The 9901-nt window shown below is 50.9% G+C and overlaps 1 protein-coding gene across 1 annotated transcript; it reads right to left on the minus strand.

The window, feature by feature from the left end:
- Positions 1-494: 494 nt before the first annotated feature.
- On the minus strand, positions 495-9839 carry TRMT12 (tRNA methyltransferase 12 homolog). Its single transcript, XM_072625908.1, has 8 exons — positions 9742-9839; positions 6613-6697; positions 6097-6265; positions 5628-5826; positions 5386-5536; positions 4999-5108; positions 3418-3575; positions 495-2695 (listed from the first exon to the last, which is right to left on the minus strand). Exons 1-8 carry the CDS (start codon positions 9818-9820, stop codon positions 2228-2230), a joined length of 1419 nt encoding a protein of 472 aa, XP_072482009.1. The 5' UTR covers positions 9821-9839; the 3' UTR covers positions 495-2227.
- Between the last annotated feature and the right edge of the window lie 62 nt (positions 9840-9901).

The following is a 9901-nucleotide window of genomic DNA, read 5'->3' on the forward strand; positions in this document are numbered from 1 at the left end:
GGCCCCCAATTTCCTGCTCCTCCTTTTGATTCAGCCACCTGAACCCATTCCCTACAATACCAGTTTCAGTTGACGGAGGTATATATCTTTTGGGGGAGAGAATGGTCCAGAGCTGGAGCCAGAGCCTTCCCATGCAGGAACCTGCATGCCTCCAGGGTTCACAGCGACCCTTTTTCTACAACAAAAACCAAGTTTCTTCACATCCCCCATATCTGCTTTTGTGTTAATAAACACAAGAACCCCACAAACATTTCATGGACTGACTCTTGATCCCACTTTTTCTTTGTTTTCCTTTTTTTTAAAACCAACACATTAAATGAGGCACTTGTGGTTACAGAGGCTGAACGTATTTCAGACCTGATTTAATTTTATTTCCTATCTTCCTATGCATCAGATCTCGTGAAAATGTTTACTTTTCAATCAAGACAGAAGGAAAGCCTGCCCCTGCCAACAGGACTGTCCCAAATTCCCAGAAGAAAAGTTCAAGGTGACTTTTCCTCAAACATTGCCCTAATCAAGAAGACTGTTTCCCCAATGTAAGCCAGGATGTTGAATAAGCACACCCAGTTCTCCCAGCCCTGGGCCTGAGCCCTTACTGTGGGCAGAGCATTCCAGTCTCTCTGGGCATCCAATTCATCTAGCCATTAAGCATTTACTAAGCACCTACTATGTGCACAAAGACAAAACCAATCCCTTCTGGCTTACTTTTGGGCTTGCCACTGACGTTTTGTTCCCTTTAAACCCATCTAGCAGAGGCCTTTGAAGTGCCTGGATAAAGAGAAAAGGTGAAAGACTTGGAGTCTCTGGCAGGACATTTGTAAAAAAGTGATAAGCAGGTGGCCTCGTGGCCCAGGGCCTTAGTATGCTCCTCAAAAGGAGGCTGTATAACATGTTTCAGGAAGAAAAAAATCTTTTTTTGCCCATGGCTGGCTATAATCACTTGAGCTGAGTGCTATCTCACAAACGAGGGTCTCTACCTGGAGCCAGTGGAAGCCTAAGGGAGTGGGAGAGGACAAGGTCTTCAGAGAGAGGGAGCAATTGGTACGAGAGAGAGGACTAGCTGCCCAAGGCTCCAAAGCTGCTCCCCTCTTCTCCCTTTGCAGGGACTGCAGGAATGATGGGTGAGAGGTCACTAGGAGGGGTAGGAATGGAACCTTAAATAAAATGGAGCTTCAATTCCCTGACTTAGAAATTCCATGAGCCTCCATGAGTGGGAAAGTACAACATCCCTGCACCTCGAGTCTGTTTCTAGCCCTTTTCTTGGTGCAGGTCCTGATACCAAGACTTAAGAGAGACAAAGAAGGGAGATCACAGTGCATTGCTTTGAAATCCAGCTGGCCCCAGGCTGGCTGGAGAGCACTTTGGGCATCACAAGGGGAGAACACTGTAAGCCTGGGCCCTTAAAAGCAGGGAGTCCAGCCAAAGGGTCCTAATAAAAACCTGTTCTGAAAATTCAACATTCACTCTCAAGAAACCAAGCCCAATTAGCAAGTTTCTAGCAGCACTCTTATACCAGTCAGCCAAAACAAGAAGCTATTCAAAAGGTCAAAGTTAAGAGACATCAGAACTGAAGGCCAAGAAGAAGCATTGACAAGGCTGCTCCAGACCTGGCATCACTTTGGTCCACTCTGGCTCACATTCATGAAACCAAGTCCACCTCCCGCCACATGTCAGCAACCAGAAGCAGTGCCAAGGGCATTGTCCCCAAAAGACATCCCAAAGCTTTTTGAGAGGCTGACAATGCGCATCTCCAATACTAAAACCACTGGAATGTTTCTGAGAAACTCATTAAAAACCCACACTCCTTAGACAACTGTTACATGAGGTAGTTCAGAGATAACCCCATCCTTGAGATGAGGAGATGCAAAGCCAACGGTCCAATACAGCAGCAGCTTGTCTATGGCCACGCAGACAGAGCCGAGGCCAAATGACAGAACCTGGGCCTCTGCAGATCACACTCAGATCAACAAGCTCTTCTGCCTCTGCTAGGTTTATAAATAACACAATTCATCATAATTAGTGGAAGAGAAGAGCGGAAGACAAGACTTTGGCGACTAGCGCGCTCAGTCTCAGATTTACACCAAGCCCTTGGAGGAGATATTCTGATAACCAGTTACTCTAAACATTCTTTCTAAAAAGGTAAAAAATTCATTTCTAGGGGCTAAAGGGGCAAGATGTGGAAGGAAGTTGCTGACTTCAGAACCCCTAGGCACCCAGACCCCAGGCCTCAGGCCTTGGGCCCCTGGCCACAGCTCCTCTCAGATTTACCAATGCCCTCTCCAGGGCAGGAGAGGGGGCGACAGTCCAGATCCAAGACTATGTGATCCACATGGGGAGCATAAGATTTCACCGGCTGGACATGCAGGATTCGGGTCTCCCACGGCTTCCCGTGCAGCTGCAGAAGCAAGGCTTCAATGCGGGCAGCTGCAGCCTCAGCCCACCTTCGCCATTCTAGCTTGGCGATCTTTCCCGGTGTCTGCCTTCCCAAATTCCTGGCAGCTCTCTGCTCCTTCTGCCCTGCCTCACTGCTGTTGGGGAGCTGAAGTTCCTTCCCTGGGAAGGACTCCACATTGTGGTGGATATGCAGGATGCCCCCTGTATCCTGGCGCAGGACCTGGCAGGCTGTGGGCCAGCCCTCCTCAGAGCTGGGAATGAGCCCCAAGTTCACCCTGTCAGCAATGCTCCATAACTTCAGCTAAGAGGTAGGGAGAGAGAGAGAGAGAAAGAGAGAGAGAGAGAGAGAGAGAGAGAGAGAGTGAGTGGTGAGTGGGGCATCAGGACCTCCAAGTAGGTCACCACATTAAAGGCCCAAAGGGAGGTAGGAAGGAAAGAAAGGAGGGAGGGAGGGGAGGAGGGAGGGAAAAAAAGAAGGAGGGAGGAAGGGAAGGAAGGAGGATGGGAGGGAAGAAGGAAGGATCTATTCAGCACCTACTATTCACCAAGTGCTGTACTAAGCACCTAATGGCTGCTCAGCTGGTTCTTAAGACACATTATCCCGACAAGAAGGTCACAGGGTAGACACGACCTTTTTTCCTTTGGGTCTTTCCCCAACACAAAGATTCCCTCTCCCTTTGTACCCAGCTCGTTTTAGGGCCACTAGTTCCTCATATTGAAGCCCTGAGCTGTAAGGGCCTGAGGCTTTACAGCAACCACTCCATTATCTTCCTGCCCTAGTTCCAACCCTTTGCAAGGACCAGCATGCATTGCTTTTCTCCTCGGGATGACCTTACATATCAAAAGAACATGAGTTCCACGGGGTGAGATGATCATAGCAAACAACTCAGGGCCTCATTTTCTCCATCCACAAAATGAAGTGGTTGCTCTCCAAGGTACCTCCCAGCTCCAAAGCTGTCTGAGTTCTCCTGAGGAAAGGTGGGGCAGTAGAGGAGGTGACAGGCTGGATCCAAGGTCACTCACCTTCCTGTTATCACCAAGGTGGATACAGCACCGATCCACAACACCATTGAGCTCCAAGTTTTTTCTCAAAGCTGCTGCAGCATGAGGATCCCACTCACAGGCATGGACGAAAGCAGCATTTGCATGAATCAGGAATGGCAAAGTGAAGTAACCAATCCCTGGAGAGACAGGAAACAAGGATGAAGGCCTGGAGTGGCTAAGCTTTCTCAGACCAATGCAGGCTCCACGCTCTTATGTGCGTTGTGACCCATGAACAGTAGTCTCCCATGGGAAGAGAAACCGTCTAGGCCATCAGGAACAAGGGACGAGATTACAAAGGGAAGAGATTCAGCCACATGGACGCTGCAGGCAGGTGAAAGCCCAAGGACTGACATGCAGAAAGGCACCACCTGGCTCACAGCACGGCATATAGCTCACTCTGTCTGCCAAAGCTACACAGCAACTTCTGGCAATCATAGCCCATTGCCCGGCCCACAGTAGGCACCTGATGCTTGCTGGGTGATTGTGAGCCAAAGGGTAGGGTTAGAAGGATAGAAAAAACCAAGTCCCTTAGACTATTTCAGAACAAGACAACTGAATATTCTTCCTCAAGTTACTTATCAGAACCACATTCAGAGCTTCCTGTCCCTTGAGGAGCCAGAATCGTACAAGCATACGTCCAAAAGGATGTAGTTGGCACCCCTTGGACCATGATGCTGGCTAGGCATCCCCTGCCTTTTAAGGCCCTAGGATCTGACACAAACAACACTGATGCAGACAAAAACAGAGAAGACAGAATTCAAGTATATACGTCATATCCATGCCAAGGGAACTTCCCAGCCAAGCAGAGAGTGGGGGGAAGGCAGGGGGAGAAAGGCATTCCCTGTTCTCCAGTCACCCTTGGAAGGACATGTGGAGAAGGCAGGATCTCAAGAGTCATGGAAATGAAAGGGAGAGAGCTTGGTAATTCAGATAGACATCCCAGGGAGGGGAAGAGAAGGTTCCGGAGTCAGGTATAGTTTGAGAAGGCTTACAGGCAGACTGTGATAGAGGAGAGGAAAAATGGTGAAACAGTGTGAGGCAGGGACTCTGGTGAAAACTGCTGATGGAAGAGAGGAATGGATGGATGGATGGATGGAAGGATGGATGGAAGGAAGGAAGGGAGGGAGGGAGGGAAGGAGGAAGGATGGGAGGGAAAAAGGAAGGAAGGAGAGAGGAAGGGAAAGAGGGAGGGAGGGAGGAAGGAAGGGAGGGAAGAGGGGAGGGAGGAAGGATGGAAGGAAAGGAGGAAGGAAGGGAAAGAGGGAAGAAGGAAGGAAAAGAGGGAGGAAGGGAGGGAAGGAATATAAGTGGTGAAGGGGTATGGTCAAAGTAAGAGGGGGGCCACTCCAAACAGGAGACTAAATTAACAGAGGACCCGGGTTTGAATGTCACTTAATGCCTCCTACAGGCTCCTTGGGTCTGCCTGAGCGGCCTCCTCTACAGATGACGTCAAGGTCCCTTCCGGCTCTGTCTGAAGGTAGGCCTGTCTGCAGGCCCCACCTACCAAAAAGCCCTGACAATGCTCCCTAACTCAAGAGGCTGCTCCCAAAATGTCGTCACCTGCGTAGAGATCCACCAGCACTTCTCCAGCACAGGTCATTGATGCTACCCGCAGCTTCTCAGTGATGTTTCCAAAGGAGAACATGCTTTGGGTCACATCAAACGTGTACCTAGGGAAATCAATATATCGAGGGGCCAAGTGAACAACACGGCCAGCATCCTCAAACTTGTGAGCGCCCCCCAAGAAGGTAGTTCAGGGAAGAGTGCACAAAGAAACAAGGGCTTCTCTCAGCCCCAAGCTCTATGGCTCAGCCCAAGTGCCACTAATGAGAACTAGCGCCTGGTGCTCCAGAGCCTTGAGGCAATGTCCTCACCAGCCCTTCTGCTCCCTTCTGCCCATAGCCCCAAACGAGTTTCCCTTGGGTCACCAGCCTTTCCTGTACCTACCGGATGCCATTATCCACGTGTTCTACCCAGCCATGGGCACCCAGCAGCAGGATTACTTTGGGAGCTCGTGTTCCACCAGGTGCCACACGCCCTCGCTTTGCCAAACGCTGGCCTCCCAGTGCAGTGGCAACAGTCTTCCAGAGTCCTGGTTCTGGAAAAAAGCACAGCCCCCAGAGGGGATGTGGAGATGAGGCTGCCTCAGAGGGACCCACAAGGAAGCCTGGGATACTTCTTTCACTTACCCAGTTTTTTCCAATGGGCGGCTTTGAAGCTATCCTCATTGAGGAGGAGGAGGTCACCATGACGTTGCCAGGAGCGGGGAAGATCCTTCTCTAAGTCAGCTGACCATGTATATCCCTGGCCTTCCATCAGATGCCGCAGCTCCTGACGTAGCTTCTGGGCAGGAGAACATCTCTGAGCTTTCTTGGAGAGAACAGGATTCTGGGAAAGGAACACAGAAGAGACATCCATAGGGGACATATACATGGGAAATTCAAACACCAAAGCCTGCTTGCTAGAGTGAAAGATTGGGTCTGATAGACTGGACAACAGTGGCCCACATAGTGACAGCCTTACGACCACACCCTCAATGAAAAGCTGCCTAGGACCCAGAAAACCAGTGTGAATGTATGTGGCAGTGCCAAACTCAGGGTCTCATGCTCAGGAATCATCAGTGCCAAAGTCTGTTCTTGCCTTCACGCAGATACTGACCAGGATGTGTGCCAGCCTGCAGGGACTCTCAGGGGCCCCTCGCTGCTTCAGTGCTTCCAGATGTTGCTCATTGACAGTCTCTCCCAGAACAGGTAGCGCCATGGTGCCATCTGGCAGCTGCTTCACACGGTGACGCCTATCCAGGAGTTGGTGCTCCTCAAGATATTCTCTGCAGGACCAACACGGGATTTGACTCCAGGGCCAAGGAGCTTCAAGGTGGACTTTAAGGCCAGGCCTTGAAGGTTTGACCTTCTCTGGGTCTCTACAATGTCTCCACAATCCCAGATGCCTTAGTTGGCCTCAGGTCTACCCTGTCACTTCAGCTTCCCAGGTTGTGGGCATAAGGCATGAGGACTTCACAAAACCAGTGCTACCACTGTGTCCCCTAATCCAGGATCTATCACCCTACAGTCCTTCACTAAGTCCCGACTCTCTTCTGTTCCAAGTCCCAAATGCATTTAATCCCATCTCTGCTGGCAACTATCTCCCTGAGATGTCCCCATAACCTTCTCATACCTGCAACGTTGTGTAAACTGAGGATCTGTCACAACAGCCATGATAACCTCAGACTTTCCACCTTCAGCCTCCATTGTGCTGGAGCCTGGAGGAAAGAAAATGTAGTGGTTCAGTGGGAGGGCAGCCCACCTTCCCAAGCCAGAGACACATGTGCTCTGTCCCATGTCCCAAATCTGTATTCAGCATTCACACCTGGAGCCCCATAGAAGGAGGAGACTGCCCAGGACAGGGAGGAAAAGGCCCCCAGCACACGGACTGCAAAGAAAGATCTGAAACAAAGCCAGGGCAGATGGCAAGCAGCTAGACAAGCTCCTGGTCCAAGCTTCCATGCCAGTGACTGCCCTGGTTCTCCCCGAACCAAGAAACCAGCATTCCTGTGTGACAAGGTGTGCAGAGGCTACGACAGGCTTTGAGGAGAGCCTCAAATGAGATGAAATGACACATTGGCAAGAGACACACAGTTCACAGACAGTGGATATGGGAATTTGTTTGGCTTGACTGTGTATAATTGTTGAGGGGTGCTATTTTCCTTTTTTTTTTTTCAATTTGGAAGGACAGAGGGGCTAGCGAGAAGGGTTGTCCAAAGGAAAAAAAAAAGAAGAGAAGGAAAAGGAAGAAAATGTCATTGAGTCATTTTTAAAAATATACAAAAGGAATGCCAGAAGAAACAAATGAGTGGACAGTTTTGAAAGCTACAGGCTGAATTTATTATATTCTTTAAAAGGAAAAGCAAGCTCTGTGTAACAGAGATTCACAGTTCCATGTACAGTCTTCTTTTCTTTTCCGCTCTGTACCTGGACTCATTTTATTTGGTGTTTTTTAAGTTCAGAATAATAAAAAAGTTTTAGGAAAAGAAATGCCTCACTGGGTTTCAGATTCTTGTTCCATCAAGGACAACCTTCTACCTCTGATACAGACACTGAATGACTGTGTGGAGAGTGTGAGCCCTCATAGCTTAGGGTTCGAAACCCCAAACACCCCTGATTACCCTTTGTAAAAATATCCAGGACTTAACAGTTTCTTTTCAGACCAGTGATATGATATGGAGCCTACTGTTCTTGCTGGAAACCTGTGGCTCACCAAAGACCCCAAAGCATTTAAGTGCTCAAGAGTACCTCTGTGACCTACTGGGCACATGGCATTCACCCAGCTTTTGGTCAATGGGGACTGTAAATGGGACTCAAGTGTCACATAAGGAGGATGACAAGGGCTTCTAGAGTGTACTCTCTAAAGGTTAGCTGAAGAAAGTGGTAAAGTTCAGCTTGGAAGAGAAAAGATTCTAAGTGACAAGATAGTTAGCACTTGGAAAAGGGGTGAGATCTGCTTGCCCTCTGGCTCTAGGGGTCAGAGTTGCTTGCTCTTTGTTTTTGAAGAGGACTATGACATCTAGGAGGTGATGTTGTGACATGGAAGTGAGCTGGACTTAAGCAGGGGAGGGCTCTCACTCTTTCCTCTAGAGCCATCTGGGTCCCATGGCCAAATATAGATGAGGACAACTGGGGATGGCTCAGAATGTAGTGGAGGACCTTGGTCTTCTCCAACTAAGGTCTTGAAGGGGCCAGAGCTTCTAAAAGAAATACAGAGAAGCCACTTAAAATCTGACAGAGAGTACAAACTGCCAAAGAAGTGAAATGACTGCTAAGGGGACAGGGAAGTCCTACTGAAATAGGTGGAGTAAATGTTAGCTGAAGTCACTTGGGGATCTTCTCACTATGACAATGCCTATGCCTAGATGTTCACTTTCCCATGCTCAGCTCCTGCACCTCTGACTGTATTTTGGACATCCTGACTTGGATGTCCTGTGCCAATCTCAAATTCAGCACTTCCACCTTTCATCCAAAGTGTTCCCTTTTCCTCTGAAAGCACCACCGGTGACCCAGGTGGCATCCTCAGCTCCTCATTGTCCTAGGCTACATGTACACCCAGTTTGTTGTCAAATCTGACACTTATGCCCCCTTACTCCTTCGTGTGTGACCCGTCCCCCCTTGCTCACAGCCATCACCCCAGATCCAGCCACATCTCTCCCCTGGATTACTGCAATGCCTATTTGGTCTTCCTGACTCAAATCTCTCCCCTCCTGAATGCTTCCTCTACTTGTCAAAAATGATCTGCCTAAAGTACTGATCTGATCATGTTATTCCATCTCATAAGTTGCAGTGACTCCCTATTATTTCCAGGATCAAACAGAAAATCCTGTTTAACTTTTAAAGCCCTTTTATAACCTGACCCTTCCTGCCTTTTCGCGCTTTTTTACATCTTACTTCCCTCTCCATTTCGGCTCCTTCCCTGCGGTTCGTCACTCGAGATTCGGCAACACCCTTTTCAGTGCCTTGGGGGTGGGGCAGCTCTCCCTCCTCACCTCTGTCCCGGAAGGACTACTTTAAATCTCACAGTGCCCCCTCCTCCCCCAGGAGTTACCTACCATTTACCTTGCATGCATCTGGCATGTGCCCAGTTGTTTGCAACTGGGGGCTCCCTGAGGTCAGGAAGCGGGATTCTGCCTCTCTCTGTATCCTCAGGGTTTAGCACAGTGGAGGTGTACAGGAAGCGCTTAATAAATGCTTGTTGACTGCATTCGCGCCTGATTGTCTGCCTGGCTACGCGGAGGCCCAGCTCCTGGGCTGCTGCCGCTGCTTGTCCCAGAGGCTGTCAGGCCGGGAGAAGTCTCAAGAACTAGGGGGAGCGCCCGGCTGGGAACCGCTGCCCCGGGCAGTCAATCATCCATCCATCCATCCATCCATCCATCCATCCATCCATCCATCCATCCATCCATCCGTTTGTTGGTTCGCCTGCCTGACAGCCCTCCGTCTGCCTGGCCACGGCTGGCATGGAGACAAAGGCTCTGGCCTGGAGATGGGGGGGAGGCCGGGCGAGCGCCGGGGCTGGGCCAGGCCCGATGCCTCTCCTCCCGCCCGGGCCGCCAGCTGTGCCCCTTCTAACCGGGTGACCCCCGAGAGGCTCAGTCCGGGGGGCGCGAAGGAGCGAGCCTGCCAGCTGCCCGGAGGGGCCCGCCCAGCGCCGGCGCAACCAAGCACATGGAGCTCGCGCCCCCCCCCCAAACCTCGATCTTGCACAGGCCCCTCCCCTGCGCCCCCCACCCCAGGGCTAGGTGCACCCTCCTAAGCGTACCCTCTGGTGCTGCGGCCCCAGGGCCCTTAGGGCCGAGGGCCTCGGCGGAGCCTGTCCCAGCTGCCACATACTGCTCCATGCACTCCAGGGCGGGCGGGGCCGGGGGCCGGGGACTGGGCGGGGCGGGGGACTGGGCGGGGCCGGGCCGGGGTTGAAGTAA

Source organism: Notamacropus eugenii, chromosome X (assembly GCF_028372415.1).
Source record: "Notamacropus eugenii isolate mMacEug1 chromosome X, mMacEug1.pri_v2, whole genome shotgun sequence".
Classification (NCBI taxonomy): Eukaryota; Metazoa; Chordata; class Mammalia; order Diprotodontia; family Macropodidae; genus Notamacropus; species Notamacropus eugenii.

What these genes read in the sequence shown, in the direction of transcription:
- TRMT12 (XM_072625908.1), bottom strand. Translation starts at nt 9,820, where the DNA reads ATGGAGCAGTATGTGGCAGCTGGGACAGGCTCCGCCGAGGCCCTCGGC. An exon ending in CAGTTTACACAACGTTGCAG is followed by an intron (nt 6,266 to 6,612) that starts GTATGAGAAGGT and finishes TTGGTCCTGCAG; the next exon opens with AGAATATCTTGAGGAGCACC. An exon ending in CACGTGGATAATGGCATCCG is followed by an intron (nt 5,109 to 5,385) that starts GTAGGTACAGGA and finishes TGATTTCCCTAG; the next exon opens with GTACACGTTTGATGTGACCC.